At 49.7% G+C, this 22,948-nt stretch overlaps 1 protein-coding gene across 1 annotated transcript in view; it reads left to right on the top strand.

Moving 5' to 3' along the window:
- Positions 1–1,306: 1,306 nt before the first annotated feature.
- ADAMTSL2 (ADAMTS-like 2) overlaps positions 1,307–22,948 on the top strand; it is a 25,632-nt gene continuing 3,990 nt past the window's right edge. Inside the window, exons 1-15 of the mRNA XM_010570825.1 lie at positions 1,307–1,417; positions 2,468–2,610; positions 3,244–3,319; positions 3,726–3,828; positions 5,527–5,672; positions 5,775–5,898; positions 6,853–6,933; positions 7,929–8,104; positions 9,070–9,412; positions 9,568–9,591; positions 10,109–10,484; positions 15,942–16,045; positions 17,966–18,092; positions 20,292–20,505; positions 22,608–22,763. Coding sequence (XP_010569127.1) covers positions 1,307–1,417; positions 2,468–2,610; positions 3,244–3,319; positions 3,726–3,828; positions 5,527–5,672; positions 5,775–5,898; positions 6,853–6,933; positions 7,929–8,104; positions 9,070–9,412; positions 9,568–9,591; positions 10,109–10,484; positions 15,942–16,045; positions 17,966–18,092; positions 20,292–20,505; positions 22,608–22,763 — 2,304 coding nt within the window. The remainder of the gene's footprint in view (positions 1,418–2,467; positions 2,611–3,243; positions 3,320–3,725; positions 3,829–5,526; positions 5,673–5,774; positions 5,899–6,852; positions 6,934–7,928; positions 8,105–9,069; positions 9,413–9,567; positions 9,592–10,108; positions 10,485–15,941; positions 16,046–17,965; positions 18,093–20,291; positions 20,506–22,607; positions 22,764–22,948) is intronic.

The following is a 22,948-nucleotide window of genomic DNA, read 5'->3' as shown; positions in this document are numbered from 1 at the left end:
CCCCCCCCCTTTCTTTAATTTTTCTTCTATTTAAACATGCAGCTCTGATCGACTCTAGGATAAACTCTGAGCGAGCTCTGTTATTGGCTTTGAGTCAGAAGTGTCTGGAAGCCTTAATGAAAACCAAGTGTAAGGCAAGTCTCAGCCACCTGTCCCCGGGATCCCCAGCCAAGCGCTCTGGGCTTCCATTAATCAATGGATCTGCCTCTTGGAAAGTGTCTTTTGCATGCTGGACCTCTACCCTGGGGCGATCGCAAAGCGGAGTTGGGGACCTGGAAGCCCTCTGGTAATTTCTCTAAGCCAGATACCAAAGCCGTGCTGGCATTGCCGGCAATACTGCGTTTCCAAAAAGCTGCTGCGAAAAGCCCTTGCGAGAAGAAAAAGGGGTAGGAGAGAAGCTCTTTACGTTGCAGGTCTGCAGTCCTGCCCCCTCTCCCCAGGAGCAGCACCTCTCCCGCCTCCCTAGTTCCCAAAGATACTCTCTAGTTACTTTTCAAGGGAAATTAGTTTAGGGGAGAATATTTTTTTTTTCTTTTTCTTACAGACTTGAGCTGCTTTGATTGCCTGGAAGCATGATTTCCTGAAACCTGCTCCTTTCTGGCTCTTGCAGTGAGGTTCACAATAAAATGTATTGTGGTTTTGAGCTGGGTTTTACTTAAGAAAATGCCATTCTGGGTTACTCCCTTTCATGAGGCAGATGGAGAAGAGATGAAAGGCTGACACTTGGGATACTGCATTTCTGCTCTTTAATTGTGGGTGGTTTCTTTTCTATAACAGGCTTCTTCCCTGGGAATCGGTGGGAATTAGAGTGGAACAAATGAAAAAAGGAAAAATAACAGCTGTTAATTGCATTTTTTTGTTTACGAAGCCTTTCATCTTATTCTTCTAGGAGCAGCTCTGTAAATGGGGATATTTGAATGCACTGCTTTTGTAGATCCAGGGACACTTCTACTCGCTGCCTCTTGTGCAACGCTTGCTTCAGTGTAAGCCATGCTCTCTTCCAAGGCAGGCTCGGAGCCTCAGCTCTCACTGGTGGTATCAGGTGCAGCCACTGGGAACCAGTGCAAACTTGTGGTTTGGAAGATAGCAGCCAAGATGGGATGTGAACCTGTACCCTGTTAATGATTCCACTAATTAAATGTAACTTCAGAATCAAGCCCTTGCAGTCACTGGTGGTTGGTGTCACTTAGCTGACCAGGAATGCTGAAGAAGACGTGCTGTGTAACCCAGGCTGCAAAGCAGCCCCTGCTCTCAAAGGGCAGCGCGGCTAAGTTTGGCTCAGCACGGTGTTTGGTTGCTTTCTAGGATGAAGGTACCTAAGTGGAGGTGGAGCAGCATCTCCATCAGTGCGCGATCCCAGCTGAAAGGCACCCTGGCCCTTCTCCTCGTGGGCAACGTTGTCTTTGTGATAGCTCAGGTAAGCGTGTTGCCTTGCTGGGGGGGTCTCTGGGCTTTAAAATGGTGCCGTGTCTGGGCTGGGTAACCCCTGGGACTTGCAGGACTGGCCTGTGCGTGCATCAGGTCCGCAGCAAACGTGAGGATGTATGACTTGGCTTAGCTCTTTAGTCTTGGCTTAACCTAAGTTGTACCTTCTGTGGCTAAGAGCGTGCACAGATCATTTCCAAGGCTCTGAAAGGCCATACCCTGCTCTTGGGTGAGCACCACTTCCTCGGTCCCTGCGGTGGTTGGAGCTTTCATTTACTTTGCATGGAGTATTATCCCTTTCCCAGAAAACACAGAATTAATAGAACTCACCTAACCAGCAGGTGATTCTGGATGGAAAAATACATCTCTGCCCCTGCAATGAGCAATAGCTGGGACCCCCCCAGGAGGTTCTGTGTCCCTTGCAAAGGGATGCGAATGCCTTACCGAGCGCAGGCATGAGGTGGTGACGCTGCCGGTGGAGCAGCTCCTTTGCCCTCTGATGGATGGTCACACTGCTGCCTGCAGTGGCTGAGGGGTGGGGGTGTCAGAAGTGACAAACCTGTACTCGCAAAGAGAACGCATGGGCTCCTCCAGCCTGCTAGCATCCACTGGCGTGCTCTCCCCCTGCAGAGTGGTTTTGCAAGGGTTTGCTTAAGCTTTCAATGAAGTTTTTGGCTGCAAATGGCTCTTCAGCTCCTGGAGCTCACTGTGAGCAAGAGTTGGAGAGCACCAAAAGACTTGGAGGGTTTAGGGTTGTTTGGGAGCTCGGTTTTGCCAACTGAGTGAAACAATGAACACTTCCTTTCCTGAGGAATCCCAAATATTGCCATTTCATTCCAATTTGTAATGAAAACACAATTGGAAAAATGCAGGGTTTCTTGCAAGATGGAAATCTCAGCCTTGACCTCAGATGGAGAAGGAAATGCCCTGTTTGCCCAGGGCAGGCTGGGTGGGGGGGATGCCCTCGATCCACCCACGCAGGCTCTGCCGTGTGGATGCTGACTGCTGCTTCTCTTCCTGACCCGCCTGATGCTTCAAGCAGGACCTGACGCAGACCTCCAACAGCCTGGAGGAAGGGGCAGACGTCACCGCGTACTGGTGGGGCGAGTGGACCAAGTGGACGGCGTGCACCAGGACCTGTGGGGGAGGCGTCAAGTCCCAGGAGAGGCACTGCCTGCGGCAGAGGTATGGCACCCGCCTGCCAAGGGTAGACTTGAAGTAGACTTGATCTAGAAGGTCATCGCTCAGTAGATAAGCAGTGGTGAAAAGGTGTTGTCTGGCAAACCCTGCTTGTCCAGAAGGTAAGGATGTCCCTGAGCATGCTACCATGAGGATGCTGTGCCCTGGGCATCCCTGCCCAGAGGACCAGCCAAGCTATTCCTGTGCTGGTCCTGAGGTTTCTCCTGCGGGGATTAGCGCAGATGGGCAGCAGACATAGCGCAAGCCCCTTCTCAAGGCTTCTGGGCACAGCAGCGAGGACACCGTGGTGCAGGGTTGGTTGGGAACGCACTGATCCTGGCTGCTCCGTGCATGGCTCTGCCCTCTCTGGGCTGTGTGGTTGCCAGAAGACACCTTGCAAACCTTGTCCCCAGGCCCTCGTCCCCATGATACTTCCTAGGATGCCGTAATAAGAATAGTTGATGCTGCAGGTAACAAAGCCGGAGAGACCTTTGCTATCGACTCCAGTGAGACCGTGATAGATCTCCATGTGGCTCTGCCACATGAAGACCAATTGTACAGAAGCAGGGGACAAATATATTTAAAAAAAGGGAAAAGAAGGGTTTCTGACCCCTGTCTAACCATCATTTCTTTATTCAGAAGAAAGTCAGTGAGTGGGCTGGCTAATAAAACTTGCACTGGAACATCCAAAAGATACCAGCTCTGCAAAGTACAAGTAAGGATATCCTTTTTCTCATTGGGAACACTTGATACAAAATGTGGAAAGTCATGCTTGCTTCGTGTGATGGCACTTCTGGGCCCCTCAGAGAGGGGACACTGTTTGTCCTGTAGCTGTCACCCCATTGCCCCTCCAAGCAACTGGAGTTCCCGTCTTTGGTGCCCATCACCCTCATGTCGGGGCTTCGGGCCTTTTGCCTGCCCTGGGGGCCATAAAACCCAGCGAGCGGTTCTTGCACCATCTCCCGGGGGGCTTCCCCTGGCTGTCCCTGCAGTGGGAGGAGGAGGAGGATATGGCTCTGGATGGGGCAGGCAATGGAAATGCTCCTTGCAGCTGGTCGAGATGTGCCAGAAACCTTTCCCGCATTTTGTTTTCATCAGGATATTAATGTATCCCATTCTAGGAGTGTCCTGCGAACGGAAGGAGCTTTCGAGAGGAGCAGTGTTCATCATTTAACTCCCATGTGTATAACGGCAGAACGTATCAATGGAAACCTTTATATCCTGGTAACAAGACATTCTTTGTGTGTTTCATAATGCTTAGCCAAAATATTTTGATAGTTATGATGCTATAGCCTGCAGGAAGACTCCTCCTCTGCTGTTTTAAAGTGATTTTTCAGAGACACAATCAGCTGTCTCCCAAATTCAAAGGCATGTTTTGCAGCTGCAGAGTAGCTTAAAAATAAAACAACAACATGAATTTATGGCTGTAGCCTGTGTTGGTCACGGCTCCCAAGGACCAGAGAGCTGAAAGGCTAGAGGAGGATGCAGGAGCATGGGGTGATGGACTGTGCTGCAGGGAGAGCCTGGCTCACCCTAATAAGTGTCCTTTGAGCTGTGGCCATTACTGGCCGTGTTGCGTTTCAGTGACATTTGCTCATTCCCACACCCTTTATGTGCTCTGTCAAATGTCACCGAGATGCAGTCAGTCGGTTTGGTCATCCAGGATGAGTGACGCAGAACTGCTGAAATAACTTAGGAGTCAGAGACTGAGATTTTATTTAATTTTTAGGCACCTAACTCCCATCAAAATTAAGCATTAAACAAAAATTGTGGCCAACTTTTAGAGCTACTGGGAACCCGGGACCCTTCTGGGGAGAAGGCGGCTCCTGTGCGCTGGTTCTTCACACTCACAATGCTATTTGGGTCTCTAAAAATAGAGATGGGAGCTAGTGCAACTTTCTTATTTTAGGGGTCTCTGTACATGCCTAAGAACAATTGTTCCTCATGAAATTACTTGTTGCCTCCTTTTATGTGAAACAAGCCCCTGTCTTGCCAGCTGCCTTGGCAGGGTCAGCCTGGTAGAGCTTGGCCCGTGGCAGACTGGTTAGCTATAGCTACTTGGCTGCTTTTGTCCCTTTCCTATGGCAAGGTGACAATTTCTTTAAACGTATTTGCTCTTCAGGATGATTCACCAGAATAGTTACAGTGAAATGTTTTGTTTTTTAGCAGGCGTTCACGTGGCTCCTGGGGGATTTGCAGAGTAATGTTTTGACATTGATGCTGTCTTGCTTGGGCACGCAGGCCAGTGGGTATATGACCACTCACTAGTTGGCGGAGTTCAACACTTAGCATTGGGTTTCTGATGCAATTGTGAATTTGTCATTTGTTTCCTGTGGATATTATAAAATGTGGTACTACTGTGCCAGTGGATGCAGCCAGCCAGTTGCCTGCAGAAAGCAAAGGGCGAATTGAGTCCAACTTGGGTGAATGTTTATGGAAAAGTTCTTATGTTTCAAGCTGCTATGGTTTTGAATATAGTCTTAACTTGTATATGTATTTATAACAATATATCTATGTTAATTAAACTCATATATTAAATGTTGATACATGAACTTGCATATGTTTTTGTGTAATGTGTACACATATCACTACTGCAAGTCCTTGCACAGAATAGTGGCCGTTACTGCTTCGGTGCATCCCCTGGGCTGATGGCAGCGATACCACTAGGTGCATCTATTCCTGGCAGCAGAGAGGACTGCCTGGCTGTGCAAAGGTTTGCAGCAGTGGGCTGTCACGCTGTCAGAAGTACGATCTCCTGTCTAGCCTGAAGCACAAGAGATGGTAGCTTCTGAACTGCTGGCTGCTGTGCAATTGTGCTGTTGCTGCTGTTGTTTAGCTTGGCAGAGATTCTTTGACATTGGTAGGATGAAAGTTATTGTGTTTCTGCTGTTTTGAATATATCTTTATATCCTTTCCCCTTAGATGACTATGTTCACATTTCTAGCAAGCCCTGTGACCTCCATTGCACCACTGTGGATGGTCAGAGACAGTTAATGGTTCAGGCTCGGGATGGAACATCCTGCAAATACACTGATTTCCGAGGGGTTTGCGTGTCTGGAAAATGTGAGGTTGTTAAACATTATAGCAAAAATATTGTTAGTAGCATTCAGAAAATTACAATGGGTGCAATATTTGCCTGACCCTCAATACTCTATTTGTGCATTTTTTAGCCAATTGGATGCGATGGCATTCTCTTTTCCACCCACACCTTGGATAAATGTGGAGTTTGCCAAGGAGATGGGAGCAGCTGCACTCACGTGACCGGCAGTTACCGGAAAGGAAATTCTCATCTTGGTAAGGCTTTTGGGGACCTTTTGCTTTATTTGTATCAGAGGGCTATTGTTTAAATGTAGGGTTTTTTTATTTTTTTTTTTTGGTAAATTGCTTTCAGGTCTTACCAACTGCCCTGCTTCAGTTTTTCCCAACGTGTTCTGTGTGTTAATGCCACTTGTAAATTTGGGCAGGGAAACCCTTCTTTAAAGAAAACCAGTAACTTTGCATGGTGCTTGTCAGAAGCCTGAGCTCTCTGCTGAATGGTGCAAAAGGGTTATGCAAGAGACTGGCATCTATTTTAGTCTTCTTTCTCATGACCCAGTAAGACTAGAAATAAATGATTTGTAATAACAGGAAGCGAGGATATTTTGAAAGACCAGGATTTCCAAAATTAGTGATGTAAAGCAACAGAACCTACTTGTCCTAAATATAGCAGTCTAACTCAGGAATAATGATTAATGCTCTCCGAGGATCAGTTTAAGATGGAACAAGCTGCAGGAACTTCCGTGGCTTTAGGAGGACTTGTCCCATCACTTAACTAGTGCTAAGTGAAGGGGAGTCAGAGAAACAAGTTGTAATCTCTTGCTGGGGTTTTGGGAAGACTGGCTAGCACAGGGTTCAATACTGACCCACAGCACAGCTTCTCTAGCTAACAAAGCAGTCTTCAGATATCTTTTCTTACACCAGTTTAGATAAACATGATATTTGTGCATGTAAGGATTGCATCCTCTTCCCCCCGTGGCTGTGTTTTTCCACCATAAACCAGGATGCATAGTTCACACATTTTTCTTTTCTATTATCTATAAGTCCTGTTCGAAGCCTAAGAGTTACCAACATTAGTGTTTTTTTCTTTAATCCATAACTCCTTAAAAATAATTTGGATCAAGGCCAGTTTGCTTGATATGTTGCAGTATTGATTACAGAGTGTTTCATTCAGATTATTTGTTCCTTTCATTAATCTGTAGTTTCCCATAGGCTATTCTCTGGTAACGCACATTCCTGCTGGAGCAAGGGATATCCAGATAGTAGAACGGAAAAAATCTGCAGATGTTCTGGGTGTGTATAACCTCTCGGTACTTCCCTAGAATGCGTGCCTGTACTAGCTAGTGCTTTTTCCAATGCAAAGCTGAATGTAGTTTTACTGCAGACATGAGCTAAATCCATAGTCGGTGTAAGTCACGACTGCGTTGTCTAAGCCAGTGCATTGCTCCTCTCTGCAGTCTGAGCGCCTGGGCTGTATAGATCAATGCTTTGATTGCTTTAATGCAGAAATTGTTGGTCAATGTTATTGCTACTTCAGTGTGCCATGACAAACGCCCTGGTGCCAGATCACAGATAGCCAAGTGCCTTCACCTCTCTTGCAATCCTCTTGATCTTCTCCCGCTTGGGGAATGTGCAATGGCCACATGACAACAGCATCAAGGAGATGTGACCGATGTGTTGCCTCGCTGAATTGCTGGTGACCACATCATCCATCTCATGGTGGAGATGCCAGAGCTGCTCAGGAAGAGTGTGGAAAAATCTGGACTTGCCCAAGAGATGCACATTTAATACCATCGTGCTCTGCTGCCTCAGAGGCTCGTGGCCGTGTGTAGGAAGGGCTTGAATGAAAAAGGCTTGATTTACAGTTCCTGGGCTAGCTCTGGATGACCTGTCTTGGGCCACTGCTGGGTCAGGTGGCATCAGCTCAGTGCTCCCAGGGAGGCAACTCCTGCTCTTGGCCATCTGACAGTCTGCTTATTGTCTGCAGAGCTGTGGTTATTAAATGTTCATGCCATGCTACTGCCAGGAGGGTGAGAGGAGCCATGGACTAGCATAAGCCGCATACCCGGGAGCTTGCAATGTAGAGGGATGCGTGGCCCAGAACTCTGGGCACATGCTCGCATGCTATGTATTGGAAATAAGTGACAAATGCATTGTAACGTAGGAGAAACACTTGTTTTATTACTGTGACACACTAATAATTTTATCTCCTGAATGAACAAGTAGCAATATTGCATACCTCTGCTCTTACATGTGATGGCACTGATTTTTTCCTCTCTCATTTGAAGCTGTGGCTGATGAAGCCGGGTACTATTTCTTCAATGGGAACTACAAAGTTGACAGTCCAAAGAACTTCAACATTGCAGGCACAGTGTTCAAGTACCGCAGGCCCATGGATGTTTATGAGACTGGCATAGAGTATATTGTTGCACAAGGACCAACAAATCAAGGGTTGAATATAATGGTGAGCTTTGACTCTTCAAGTTTGCAAGGCTGGGTGTGATGGGGAAGGGAAGAATCTATGTTGGATCGAGGAAGGGGTAGGCATGGGAGAAGAGTCCTGCCATGGTTTCACAGCTTTCTTGGGCAGCTTGAGGAGGGGAGCGGGAGCAGTTACTGTGCCCAGTTCCTTGCACGAACTTATTTCATTTGCGTCAGCGTGCTCGGATGCAGGCAGGGCTGTGAATAATGAACGTGGGCTTGGTAACCCCTCTCTCTGCAGGGAGAAGATGCCTCAGGCACTGCGGGGGGGATTTCTTTTCTACTCCTTGGCATTTTTATCTGAGTTACCTGGCAGGAAAAGTAAAAATAAGAAATTGGGCCAGATAGCTTAGACAAGTGCACAAAACTTAAACCCCAACTCTTTCTTGAAAGCAAACAATCTGAAACCGGGCATATGAAGAAAAGTAATTTAATTTTCTTCTGGGCAGCCAGCCAGAGCTTAACTTCTGCCATCTTCCATGTAGCCCCGGGCTCCTCTGGAAGGGGAAGGGATGGTTGCTTGGGTGCTTATAAAGCATTAGACCAGTAAGAGGTTGTTGTGCATCAGCTGTGAGTCCCCATCCTCAGTGGGGATGTAGTAGCTGAAGGGGTATGTGCATGCTCCTTGCAAACCCATTTTTTGTGGCTTTAAGTGATGGTCAGTAACTTCTGAAGTGGTTCTCCCAAGTCTGTGGTTGCTCAGCAGCAGAGGAGGAAGCATGACTTGTGATTCCCAGTCCCTGAGCTGGGGCTGATCCCCAGGGCGGTGCTGCCAAATAACCCTTGGAATATTGTGCTGGGCTCCAGCTGTAAGAAATTGGCAATGTGATGGAAAGCAGATTGGAAATAGCAAAGTAGATGCTCACCAACTGTCAAGTGCAAGATGAATCACAAGCTTTCCGTGCCATATATTCACTGCATCCGCTAATAATTTAATTTGTTTGCTAGGTCTGGAATCAAAATGGCAAGAATCCATCCATCACGTTTGAATACACCCTCCTGAGGAAGCCACACTCAAAAAATCTGCAACCCATCTACTACACCTTCTCCGAGTCAGATAGTGAAGAAAGCAGAGAGTTCGAAGGAGATGTGCCATTGGGTTTTATCCAGCACAATGCAACCTATTTTGGGAAAATCTCCAGGGAAAGGATAGACTTGGAGAACCAGGTGTTTGGAAGGCAGGACACGGAGGAAGATTTAAACTTGAGCAAAGGTCAGGAAACCAATGAGGTCTATGAAAGAGCAGAAACAATTGACTGTGAGCCAAAACTGAAGGGCAAACAACCCCAAGGTAAGGAGGAGACTTGGGCCTCACTGTTCTGCTTCTCAGAGCTCTTGTTGAGAAATGCTCTGTTTCTACCTCTGGTGATTCTGCTGGTTTGTTTTTTGGAAACCTTGGAAAGTTCTTTAAAACATCTCTGCTCATAAATCCTCTTTGCCCTTCAGGTTCTGGTTTCCGGTGGGTGGGGGGTGGCCATGGGTAAGGTCTCACCGCTGGTGCCCTGCCATGCTTTGCCTCATGCCAAGGACCGGAGGGAGCCCTGGGTGCACAAAGCTCCCCGTCACAACATCTTCCGTCACCTCCCACCTCTCCACAGCCCCCAGCAACCTCCTTCCCACTCCAGTCCCTTGGGCATCCCACCACCCAACTGCCTTGAGCGCTTTCCCAGCATGGCTGCATGGGCTCTGGGGCCAGGAGGGCATCTTCCTTTCTGACCTCTGCTATTGCTTGGGGCAGTGCTGGCAGGTGCTGAGCTTTCCTCTGGCCATGCGACAGCAGGATGAGACCCACAGAGCTGTACACCCTTCCCAAAGGGATACAACCCCATGAGATTCCCCTTCCCCAAGACCCCAACTCCTGCCTCTAGCCTCGCCGGTGGCTGCTCAGGCTCCGGCGTGCCCCTGCTGCTCCGGGCTGCTTTCGCCTCCCAGCCTGAATGCATTTTGTGGTTGTCACTGTTGTTTCCCCCTGTTGGCTCCAATCTAGATTCAAACGTAACCAGGTCTACTTACCAGACAGACCATGACGACAGAGACTTCGACCCCAGGTTCACCTCCAGGGAGTTCCTTTTGGAGAATGCCATCACGGACAAGCTGCTGGACAAGACCTCAGACTCCAAGGAGCTGGTGCTCAACATGACCATGAACAGCATCTTTGCCCAGGCAGACCCAATCAACTCTGTGGGGTCACACATTGACAGCCTCTATGTTGACTATGAGGACACTGATGGCGTTGTGACCTACACCATTAATAGCACTTACATGGAACTGAGCAAAGCCATCAACACGTCTGCAGAGACGCCGTTTTCAAATGCCACTATCACCATGACCAGCCCTCAAGGGAACAGAACCCACAAAGCAAGGTAGGAGACATGTCTTTAATTATAGTAAATCCTATTTATTGCTATTCTTGACTCCTAATAGCCCTGTACTTAATTCAGACCCCATTGCATGGCTTCTGTCTGCTTTGGAAGCCAGAAGGTAAGTGGGGGTAGGATGATTTACATGAAAGCTTTCTGTTGGGGGTTAATTTGGAAGGAAGGGCCAGAGGTTTGGGAGCAGAAAGTCAAGAGAGCATTTCAGCAAGAGGAAAACTCACTGCCCTCCTTAGTGGGGATGTTGGCAAGTCTGTGCTGATGGCTGTCAGCTTGTGCATTGCTCTGCCTGTCATAGCTTGTTATCAGAGCCGTGGCCATAAAGAAGCCTTGTCCTTTGCCTTCTCTTGACATCCTACTCTAATTCCCCAGGCCCCTTCCTCCAAGTTTTGATGCAGCAGAAGTTGGTCCTGGCCCCTTTTTACCCACCCTGTTGACTGCCACGAATGATCCTCCTCACTTGTGTTGGCAGGAACACGCTTCCAGCAGCTCCCAGGCATGGCCCAGTCTGCTTAACCCACTGCTGGAGAGGCAGAGCAAGACAACAGGAGCTCCTTTGTAGGGTTTGCAGAAATAGCCTGGGTTTGCTGCCTTGAGAGATGCGGAAGCAATGCAATTAGTCACTGCTTTGACAAGAATATCAAAAGCTTTCCAGTGGCAGCTCATTGATTGATATTAGGACCATCACTTCAAGATTGCTTTTAATGGCTGGTTTGGAGTGGTAGTGTTATAAAATGCAGTGGGAAGGTAAAAAAAGGAAAAAAGGCTTAATCTATCTTTAGCAGCAGAGTTTGTCTGGGCAAGGATGGGCTGGGTGAAAGGGAGTCTCAGGTCAGTGCTTGTCCACAATTCTGTGTCTAGGGCCTTTTGAGGTGCCCCGGGGCTGTTTGGGGAGCAGCCTTTACTCCCAGCCCATGGGAGCTCATTCCTGGTGTGGGCACACGGGGACTGAGACGGGACCATCGCTGCAGAGCAGCAATTAGCCCTCCTTCGTGTGTAGCCACACATTAGAGCACTCCCAGAAAGCTTGAGCTGAAATCAAGGCCTTGGGAGTCATTCAGGTGCCAGACCCACAGCTGGGGATTTGGGTCCCGCTGTGCACCCCCATGGCTTGTTGGGGACCCATGGTACCCAAAGTTCCTCTGTGCATCTCCTCCTGGCTCTGCTGCTTTGACTCTTCTGTCTCCTAGTCTTCACCACCAGTAAAACACAGGTTATGATGCTGAGCTTCAGAAGATGTAAAGCACTGAGCAGATGCTCTCTGGTTAGTTAGCTGTATTTACCCAGAACTTATACTAGCTTATGCTAAAGAAACTTATGCTAAAGAAAATGTCCGTGCAGCCAAACGTATCAACAAACTTCTTAATGATAAGAACATTAAAACGTTGCCAAGGGCTTGAGTCTATCATCTCTTCTCGTGGCTTGGCTTGGAAATTTTGCCTTCGGCTGCCAAAGCAAGCATTTCATTAGCAGTCTGACAGGCGAGGGCAGTGCCGTCAGCTCCCCTGCCTTACCGTGCCCCAGGGGCAAGGAAGGGGGCTGCCTTGCCCCTTGGGGCTCCCCTGGTCCCCAGCATGCTCCCTGGGTGGCCTCAGCTGGCACCCTGCACCCCAAACCTCTCTCCTAGTAGCTGTTAAATGGGGCTAGTGCTTTCCTACCTCCTGGGAATAGAGGGACCTTTACATCCTTTATACCCTTTACACTTCATAGCAGCTTGGCTGTTACAGGACCATCACAAAAGACTGTCAGTGGCTCCAGTGCAGATTTTTGTGGTGCTAAAAAGCTCCTTGCACTATCCCTGGCTGCCCATCTATTGAAGACACAGGGCAGGGATTTAAAGCCCTTCAGGAAGGATACCCAGCATTGCCATTTTTTTTTTTTCCCCCTTATTCTTCCCTTGGTTTTGTTCTACAGTGTTCCCTCTTCTCCCCCTGCCCCAGTCTCTAGAATAAACCATGAACTTTACAGATCTAAATGTTAATATCCAAAAAAAGTTTTGCACTAGCCAAAAGGCTGTACCCAGGCCCAGCTGGAGCTATAGCTTGGGCTGAGAGATGCTCAACTCCTCACTGGCTCCATCCCTTGCTGTAGGGCCATGGTGGGGGCAGATGTGGGGCAGCTGGGGTGCAGGAAACATGCAGTTTGGAGGCATGTCATATTATAAAAAAATAGAGGGGGAAGAAAAAGAAGGCGACAAAACCACTTGCACCTCATTTCAAGAGGCATTGCTCTCCTCCCCGGCAGTTCAGAAAGTCCTATAATGTCATCGACAATTAGAGCATCTGCATGTGTGGGCACTTGTGGAGGAGGGAGAGATGGGCATGTTTGCAGGCTCAGGGACCGGCTGTTCTGCTACCACTGCAGAGATGGGCGATCCTCGCTTCTGGGGGATGGGAGAGAAGGGACTGTATCGGGACAGCCTGCCTTTATCGCTTCCCCCAACTTTTTATTTGTTACTTCAAGCCCCGTTGCAATCGTAATGCTAATCACTGTATCTGTATCCCCTGGGTGGGAATGATGGATGAGGAGCCCCAGCTCAGCTCCCTGAGGCCACGGTTAAAGCTCCTGCTGGCACCTAACATGGCAGGATAAAGCCCATGCTGACAGCGGGACGCGGTTTTGGGTTTGGCGGGTCATGGGCAGGGTGCTGGAGCACGAGGCATGTGGAGAGCATTGGGGATTGGACTTGTTTCTCCAGGAGGAAAGGAGGTGGAGGGGACAGCCAGAAGCTGCATTGAAGGAAATGGCGATGGGGCACAAGGGAAAACTTTTTGCCCTGGGCGTGGGGGATCTCCATCCTTGGAGATGGGCAAAACTGGACTGTGTGAGGCCCTGTGGGACCCAGTCTCTTATTGGGGCCAGCCTAGTTCTGGGCAGGAGACCTCCCAAACCCTTCCCAGGCTCAGTTTGGGATGAACAGTGGCTTTTTGCTCACTTTCATTCCCTGTCAATGAACAAGCAAGGGAAGATCATCTCTTTGCGGGCTGTAACCAGCCAGTCTGTACATGTGGGACAGCGTTGGTTAGAAGTGGGGCATTTTATTTCTTTCTAAACTGTTGTAGTTCTTAGTGTGGATGGAGTTATCCAGTTATAGGAGCACCTTGTACCAGCGTGGTGTGTTACATTTCCTCTCTGGGAACAAGCCCTGCTGGGATGGGGATGGGTGGGTGGCTCTTGTGCCATGGTAGGGATGCAGTGCTGCTTTTTTTTCTCCTGGAGCAGTTAAAACCTTTCCGTGGCATGCCAGGGCAGATCCAGGCACTCTTCATCCTTCATCCCATGCCCACACTGTGGTATGTGGCCAGGGCTGATCCTGCAACAGGAGGCATGGATTTCTCCCCTTTGCTTAAAAATAAAAGCTGAAATAAAACACAGAAATGTGAGCCCAGGGACTTTGGATGTTGATCCGTGATGTTTGTGTGCACTAGTTAGGATTATTCTTCTGCTACGGGGACTGTTTCGGGAAGATGGGCAGCCCAGACCTCAGCTATGGGTGAGGGGCTGGTGGTAATTTTTGGTGCTGTTTCTTGCTTGAAAAGCAGAAGCAAAGTGCAGGCAGGGAAGAAAATACTTGACTTTATAATAAAGCTCATAATAAAGAGAAAAAATAAAACAAAAGAGAAAAGCCCACCAGTTTTGTGGGACAATGTGCTGCTGTTTGCGTTTAGAGGAGAACAAAATGACAGTTTTGTCTTTGCTTGAAATGGTAAGAGAGCTAAACGCTGCCCTATGACCAAATGTCTGATTTATCTGGAAAGAACTTGTCCCTCTGACCTTGTTAAGCATAGAAGAAGCTCTTTATTTAGGATCACATACATTAAAGGGACACTGTTGAAAGATTTTTCTGTCCTCAGATGTGGTATAAAGCTTATTTTGAAGATTATTTTCTCCTTTCAAGGGAGAGGGAGTCCCGGTCACAGGGTAACTTGGTGTTTACTTTGGTGCCTCGGAGAGCGGGGTATAGCCTGGAGGATCTAGGTAATACCCTGTTTTCCAGGCAAGTTAAAGTACAAAAAGCAGATGTCGACTATGTTTTAATGGCTCTTACTGAAAACTGTCATCTTGTGAGCCCTCTCCTGGCTGGGTGGCAGCAGGCAGCACACCGATGGCAGCCAGGGCTCAGCCGGGTTCGGAGGCCGACGTGGGTCCCCAGGCAGAGCTGTTTTGGCAAGATAAAGCACTATTTATAGTGAGCCGAGGTTGTTATTTTTCCGCAAAAAATAGTCACATTCATTTCAGTTCCATTTCAAGTGCAGGAAGCGACCGTTTGCCAAACTGACAGAGGCAAAATCAACAGGGAAAATCAGATTGTTGTTTTTAATCCTTCTGGAGGCTCAGTGCTGGCGGTGGAAGGAGGGTGGGTCCGAAAGGAAATGGCTGGATTCTCAACAGTGTCCTTTTAAAGGTTGATTTGATAGACTGAACCTGAACTTTTTCTTACGAACAACTAAATAAGGCAATTTCAGAGCTTCTGCTGCCTAGAAATCATACGAGCTGCATATCTCGCCAGGCCAGAGACAACTGGATGTCAGGATACAACCTTGTACACTATTTCAGTGTAGCTGTTTCAAGGGTTTGAACAAAGGTATGAGAACAGAATTGAAGCCTTTTGTTGTAAAGGTGCAGTATCCCTGATGTGTTATAACCTCACAGCACGTAGGATGCACTGAACTGGGAGAAGCTGTTATTCTTGGTTTGACAAATGCTTTTTCGTACACCAGGCTGACTCTGTTACTCCTCTCCCGATGGCATTACGTGTTTGAGCGCAGCGGGGATATGAGAGATGCAAATTACCTACCTAAAATAAAACAAAATAAACCAAACCAAAACAAGAGTGGCAAAAGCAGCGGGTAGGCAAATGGCATGCCTTGGTGTTTAAGAGCAAAGTGTGCTTTGAGAAGCAAGCTTATAAACTCCTGTGCCACTTGTTGGCTTTCAGAAGGAGTGAGCTGCTGAGATTTGAGCAGCCAAAAGCTCTGCTGCGTTGAGCAGCACGAGTCGACGTGCCCGGCCCTGGAACGCAGGGGAGGAGATACTGCACCTTTAGTCACTGTATGCCGAGGGCCAGGTGTATTTGAGCAGAAAATGCAAACTTTGTTAAATTCTGAACTGTTTCTACTTGTGGGTATTTTTATCCCATTCTCTCTATTTCTAGACAGTGGAAGCTCTGCCTCTAACCGGGCTGGGGATTCTACTTGGGGCTCAGGACAGGTATGTTGTGAAACAAAACAAACCAATTAAAACAAACAAACAAACCCCAAAAAATCAGAAAAACCAAACCCAACCGCCAAACAAAGCAAATCCCCTCCCAAACCCAAACCCAACCGAACTGCAGCCTGCTGGCAGATGTGTGTGTCTGACATGGCCTATCACCGCTCGCCTTGTAAATGCCTTTTTTTGTTTTGTTTTTTTGTTTGTTTTTTTTTTTTGTTTGCTTATTGCTAGAAACAGATTGAAGTTGTTAAGAAAGGGCCAAGGTGTGAGTGCTGCTGACATGTACAGGTGGAAGCTTTCCTCCCATGAACCCTGCAGCTCTACATGTACCACAGGTAGTTATAAGAAGCAGCCAAATTCTGCACAACTGCTGAAATCACCTGGTGTGTGAGTCACTTTTATGTCTGTTAGGGATGGGAAGGACCTGGTGATGTGTAGGGGATCTTGCAATCTCTGGAGCTGGTTTAGCACGACCCCAAATCTGTTCCACCCGGGTGCAAAGGCGGGGAGAGGAGCCAGGGACTGAGAACGTGCAAAGCCCACCGATGTCAGGGGCCGGGCATTGGTGCCTGGCATGTCCATCATCTCGCAAAACACGCTCCCTTCAGGGAGCTCTGAACATCACCTTTGCTTCCCAGCCCAGTGAGGACGTGCTGGGGCTCAGTGGAATCCCCAAACCTGTGCTGAGTCTCAGCAAATTGCCTCCTTTTTTTTTTTCCTTTTTTTTCTTCTCCTTCCTCCCATTTTTGACCGTTCAGAGGGCTTTGAAAAGCTCAGCTGCTTCCCCACAGAGTGAAATTTTGAAGACTGTTCAGCTCTGGCAGGAAACAAAATAGCACTTGGCTTTTTGATTTTGTTTTGTTTCTCCCACTCCTTCTACCCTGGAGCCTGATCTCGGCTGCGAGGGTGTAAATCTGGGACAGCGACATAGATGCCAGGGATATCAAAACTGAGCCTGTATTCTTTTTTTGCATAAATTCCCCCTTTTTGCCCCCCGAAAAGCTTCAAGCCACCTGATGTCTCTCCTTCTTTACTCCTTGGTTAGGGAGTCCTGGCCTCTGGTGGCCCATCACTTGTGATGAAGCACGCATGTGGGTTGTGCAGTCGCCTGCACCGCTCCCCGACAGCACCGTCCCTGAAATAATCCAGATCCTGCGGTGCTTCTGGAATTAGAAAGAAGGAAAAAAGGGGGAGAGAGTAGATTGCAATCTAAGGGACATCTCTTAAAAGAGCAAATGCAAGGATTTTATTTTTTAAGCATTTGTTCTTGTCCAGCAGACATATGCCCGCAGCGTGCCGGCAGCAGGAGCTTTGCAAGCCGTCCCTTTCCCCAGGATCTCGTCAGCCATGTGTTCTGGGACATTTTTGGCATCTTTGATCCCCTCTGAACAAATTTCCCCCTTGATCGGGCCAGGCTGATCTGCCCCAGTTTTCAGCTAGCAGAGAGAGGTTTTACTTAAATTTCTCCTTTCTCCTTGCCTTTTGTTAATGACATATCGCAGAGAAGCAATACCATGTCAAGAGCTGTAGATCTTTTTTTAGTTTCATGTAAACCATATGTTCCCGAGAGCTGCAATTCTTGTTACCTGTAGCCAGAGCAGCCTCCTGGTCCCCAGCCAGGTCCCAGAATGGACTTCACAACATTTACTCTGGCACGGCAGGCTGCGGGGGAAAAGGGCTCGGTCTGCCGCCACTGGCTGCCTGTGCTTTCGGCAGGGGAGCAGGAGGGGCAGGTGCCTCCTTGAAAAGCCCCTGGGAGCCCTTCCTTGGTCCGGAATGCTGGGTGCTCCTGGGGTGCACCTGGGCACAAACAGGGTGTCATGAGCGTAGAGAGAGTGGGTGGATGGAGTGGGTTGGGGACCGTTTTCTGTCGCTTCCACCCATGAGCCCAGCAGGGTGGGAGCTGATGGCTGCGAGGTGGAGGGAGCTGCCGAGCAGACTCATTGCCCTGAGCGTTTCCTATAAAAATGTGTTAGTCATATATTGATCTTGGTAGCGAGCCCTGGCAGGGGTGGCCATGCCCGCCTTCGGAGCTGGCTCAACTCAACCGTGCTGCCCATGTAGGCTGGGTGGCCACCATGGTCCTCCCCTCCCAGCAACATCCATCCCGTGGGCCAGAAAGTCCAGCTTGCTGCTTTCCATGGGGAGAAAGTTTTGGAAAATGCAGCTAAAAAAAAAAAAAGAAAAAAAAAGAGTTTGGATGTCAAAATCACCAAGCGTCCTCTGTTGTGTGTATGTATTCTTTTTGAAACTAGGAGTGATGTCCACATATGCTATGTGTGTTCGCTATGATGGGATCGAAGTGGATGATACGTACTGTGATGCCATGACCCGTCCTGAGCCCATCCATGAGTTCTGTGCTGGGAGAGAGTGCCAGCCAAGGTACCACCTCGACAGGGCGCTCCTGGGGGGCTCCACGCTTTCTCTGCTGTGGATGGATTTGGGGGAGGGGGTCGGCATGGATTTGATGGGGGGATTGCAGGGATGGCCCACAGCACCCCCGTCCCACCTCCCCTAGTTGCATCTGCCTGGGCTGCAGCAAGACTTTCCTCCTGAGTTCTTTAGCTCAAGCTGTCAGGTTAAAACTTCTGTAAATCCTGGCAGAGTTTGCACCCGGGGCTCCCATCAAGTCCGGCTTCTAACACCACAGGCAGTACCCTGTCCTGTCTGGCACATGGAAGAACGTGTGTGAATTGGGTGGAGGGGCCGGGCTTGCAAACTGTACCATGGATCCAGCCCTCTGGTCCCTTCAGCATCCCAAACATCACTGAGGTTTGCTTGTATTGGGGCAAGAGCTTGGTGCAGAGGGGAACCCATGCTGGAAGTCCTTCAGAAGGTTTTTCCTTCTGATGCGGCTCTTTATCTGAACAGCGTGACTGCGGTCCAGAGCCAAGCTGTGCGGCTCGGGGCACCCCCGCTGCTGGTTTGTAACACGGGGCGTGCTTGTTGGAAGGTTTGCAAGTAACAGCAGTTACGGGCAGGACAGACCGGTGTCTGTCACAGGGAAGGAGGACTGTGATGGTGTCAGACTAGGGACAGGGCAAAGGGAGAAGTAAAGCTGGCTGGTGCACGCCCTGGATTGGTGTCACTTGTGAACAGTGCAAAGCAAGGCTAGAGCGATGCCAGGGACCAGGTATGGCACCTGGTCCCTGGAGGGTGCTTGCTTTTGCCTCGGGTAATTGTGAAGGAGGACAGGGGAGGAAAGGACGTGCCCTTTGCAACATAAGATCTTGTTGAACCTTGTATGTTAAGGCTGAAAGCCAGGGCAGGCTGCAGCTGAGGCAAGAAAAGTGTGTGGGGGTGGATGGTGCTACTGCTGGAAATGTACCTGCCCTGTAGACACCGTGGAGACTTTAATCTCTATTTGCATTAACTTTGTAATTTTTTAGCACAAGCATTAGGGGTCTTTTCATGCTTAGATTATCCCCCTGGTCTTTTATAAAGCTGTCCCTCCCTATAGTTGTGCTGTTCCAGCTCCAGGGGCTTGCACTGTAAGAGAGAAGAGCTGCTCTATGATTTAAAAGTGATTGCAGCTCGGCGGTGGGTAAACCAAGGAGCTGCCGGGAACTCAAACAGGGCAGCCGACCACATTCGCTAGCACTTAGGCAGATGGGATGCTGCTTGGGCTGGCAACACTTTTCCAACGGAAAGTGCTAAGAGAACGTTGCCTGATCTGGATGGGAAAGACCTTGGTTTCATCTCCCTTCCGAATTTAGGTGGCACCTCTAAATGGGTGACATTTCCCTACGGCTGCTTGTTGTGCCTGGAGCCCCATGTGGGGTGCGAGGCCGGCGTGCAGCCGGGGGACGTGGCTCTCCTGCTCAGAGAACGGCAGCTGCGGGGTGGCTGTGAATTCTGATCCATTTACATTTTTACATTTTTAGCTTATTCTTTAGTTCAGGAGTGCTATAATGTTAACGTACTGTAAAAATCTGGACTTTTTATGTCTTTTCCTTTGGTTTACAAGCTGCTCCCCTCTTGTAATGTCAGGACAGTAGTGGTGGGGCACAGTAAGGGGCAGGCAATGTCTCGGAGCAGATCCCAGCTCTCCCAGTCCATTGCATGATATTAGCAGAGTTAGACCGATGGTGGTACACGAATGTGCTGCCAGGGCTTAGGCAGCTTTGTGTGACATTATTGCTGGGATTTGCAGGGTGATGCGTGGTTGTGTCCTCTCTGTACTTTAGCTGATCAGGCGAAAAAGAGAGGTCAAACATAGGCAAAAAGCATGGCAGAGAAAAGTGCTGGCACACGTGGGGTCTCGGCTGGGGATCGTGCAGCCTGCGGGCAACAGACGCTGGGCACTGGTCCGTGCCTCACCGTCCCAGTGCCTCCTGCCTCTCGGCAATCTGGTTTTAGCATCCACCACTGTGGGCATGAGCTCAGGTCTGCTGGGTGAAACCACCATATGTTAATACATCCCGTCCCACGGGAAAACTTCTCGCACACTGGCAGCCTGACTACAGCTCATTCCTATCGCAGCTGTCTCCATCCAGCCGAGAGCAGGCAGGGTTTTCCCGCGGGATGCTCCGGCCCCGGTCCAGCTGTGCCTGGCACGATGGCCTCTTTTTGCCTCCACAGGTGGGAGACGAGCAGCTGGAGCGAGTGCTCCCGCACCTGCGGGGAGGGCTACCAGTTCCGCATCGTCCGCTGCTGGAAGATGATTTCTCCGGGATTCGACAGCTCCGTCTACAGCGACCTCTGCGAGTCCGCTGACATCACCCGGCCGGATGAGCGCAAGGTCTGCAAGAACCCAGCCTGTGGGCCCCAGTGGGAGATGTCGGAGTGGTCCGAGGTAAGTCCCTGGGGACTGCCATCCTGGCAGCGCTGAGGGCAAGCACACGTGCCTGCACTTCCCCATTCTTTTTCCGATTGAAGAGCATCCGTGGCCATCAGAGACTCTGCGTTTTAGGATACTGGCTGCAGTTGTTGCATTTGGACCAACATGTACCAGTAATTTTTTTTTTTTTCCCCCTAAAATGAAGCCCTGGGTCATCTCCAGGATGGCGAGGCCACCGCCATCAGTCACTCACAGAGTCTTTGACCGCATGTAAGGTGCTGGCATTGCCTACTGAGATAGGGCAGGAGCCTGCAGCTGAGATCTTCCCACCTTTACTTGCTTGGCAGCATCTTCAACCCACAAGGTGCCAGGGAGGAGATCCCACCTCACACGTGAATTACGTTCCCATAAACTTTCCTTCCTTACCTCCAATTTCACTGCACCACCTGAAGAATTAAACCTTTTCCTAGCTGTGCCTTAAGTAGATCCCTAAAGCAGTTGGAAGATGGCTTGGGGTGATGCAGTGCTGCACTTGGCTTTAGCTCATTGGTTTGCTCGGGAAAACATGTGCAAAGGTTTGTGCCCCTGAATTCATTTCCAGGCACGGCCAGGACTCCAGCATGTCCCTTGCAGACATAAACCCATGGAACTGACCAAACCAGTGCAGCTTCCTCGAGGATGGTCTCTGAGCTTGGGTGGCTTGGGAGCCAGTCCCCTGTGCTAGATTGACAGTCATGGTGCAGGGGGGGTGACCCAGCACGGCTCACAGCGAATGTGTAAAATGCACCGGGGGTATAACCATGTGCCCCTGCATTGCTAGGAAACAGCCCTGCCTCTTCAGTCTCCTCTGGAAGTGGGCGTGCATGAGGAGAGTGAGATTTTGGGTCTGTGCCTATCTCCGAGCTCGCCCGGGGTGCCACCACCAGCCCCCATGACGGTGACGGCCGCACGCGGAGCGTGGCACTTGTGCCCTGGAGCCCGCACGCTCATCGACTCTCTGCAAAGGAGCAAATGTCGTTCCTGCTCCCAAATCAAGCCCAGACCCTTTCTAAGCAAGAGCAGACCGAGCTCCGAGCCAAGCCGTCCATGGGTGCAAACCTGCCCCATGGTTTACACCATGAGGGATTGGACTCTTCCTCCTGGGAGGCTCCCAAAACACTTCTTGGTCATAAGTTAAATGTCTCCTTTCCTCTGCAAGCTGGGGTGCATCATTTCCCTCGAGGGGCTGGTGTGTTCCCTGGTATTGCAGGATGTTTTCACTTTCCCAGCTGGGTAGAGAGGCGCTCCCTGCGCACGTGCTGGCACATTATTTTGGCCAGCATAGCAAACTGGAGTGGCTTATTTTACAGAAATCCGTATTCTCCTCCAGCATGTGTCAGGGACAGATTGCTTGAGACAGTCCTGGAGTAGTTCGTTCTTAGCCAGCAGCAAAGCTAATCTCATTTGGATCCCATCTGAAGTAGGGTGCCAAGTTGGCTGGGGAAATAGGCATTAAAAAAAAAGCACATTTCTGGGATCTGAGGATTAACATATCAGCGTGGTGTGTCTGAGTGCTGTGCTGTTGACACTTTTCCCTGCTTTACGTTATGCATGGAGCAAATGTGTGTATGTGAGACTGTAGTAACTCAAATCCAGTTCTAAATAATGTCACTGGGCTGCACGGTGCCAAATTTATCCACAGCATAAAAATCTCAGTTTTGCGGTTTGGGGAAAACATTCTCCAAAGAGGTGGAAAGGAGCTGGCTGTTCCTGGGAAGGAGGCGAGGGAGATCTCACCCTGTCTCTAGGTGACAGCTAAAACTTTTCAGCTCCGATCAGGCATTTTTGGTGCCTTGGGTTTTCACCCTCTGGCAACACCCGGTGGACAGCTTGCACAGCACCCAGGCAGGATACAGCCCTCCTGCACCTGAACCTGACTGCTGAAGCTGTTATGCGGTTTTGGGGAAGAAGGGCGGCTTTGCTACGGCTTGTTGCACAGTCGCCTATGTGTTGTCAGTGCGTGTCTTTAGAGTTTCATGTTAAAAATGTAAAAAAACCCCAACAAACCCCCCCCGAAAGCAGTTCTTATAGTAGGGGGACCCCCTGGTGACACCGTGCCCCCCATGCCCTCCCGGCAGTGCTCAGCCCGGTGCGGAGAGCGGAGCGTGGTGACACGGGACATCCGCTGCTCGGAGGACGAGAAGCTTTGCGATGCCAGCGCCCGGCCCCTGGCCGAGAAGAACTGCACAGGGCCACCCTGCGATCGGCAGTGGACCGTCTCCGACTGGGGACCGGTGAGTTCCGATCGGGGTGGCCGGCCGAGTGGCCATCACGGCCCGTTGCAGCTGGCCCTGCTTGCAGGCTTGCTTGTGACTGCTGTGCTGGGAGTTTTGGGGTTGGATTAATCCTCCTTGGCAGCTCCCAGCTCCGACAGACCCGCAGGCAGCTCCTTTTCCCTTCCTCCCCTCCTTTTCCCTTC

The sequence above is a fragment of the Haliaeetus leucocephalus genome, unplaced genomic scaffold, assembly GCF_000737465.1.
Source record: "Haliaeetus leucocephalus isolate CR32 unplaced genomic scaffold, Haliaeetus_leucocephalus-4.0 Scaffold306, whole genome shotgun sequence".
In the NCBI taxonomy this organism is placed as follows: Eukaryota; Metazoa; Chordata; class Aves; order Accipitriformes; family Accipitridae; genus Haliaeetus; species Haliaeetus leucocephalus.
This window is presented reverse-complemented; position numbering and strand designations above follow the sequence as displayed.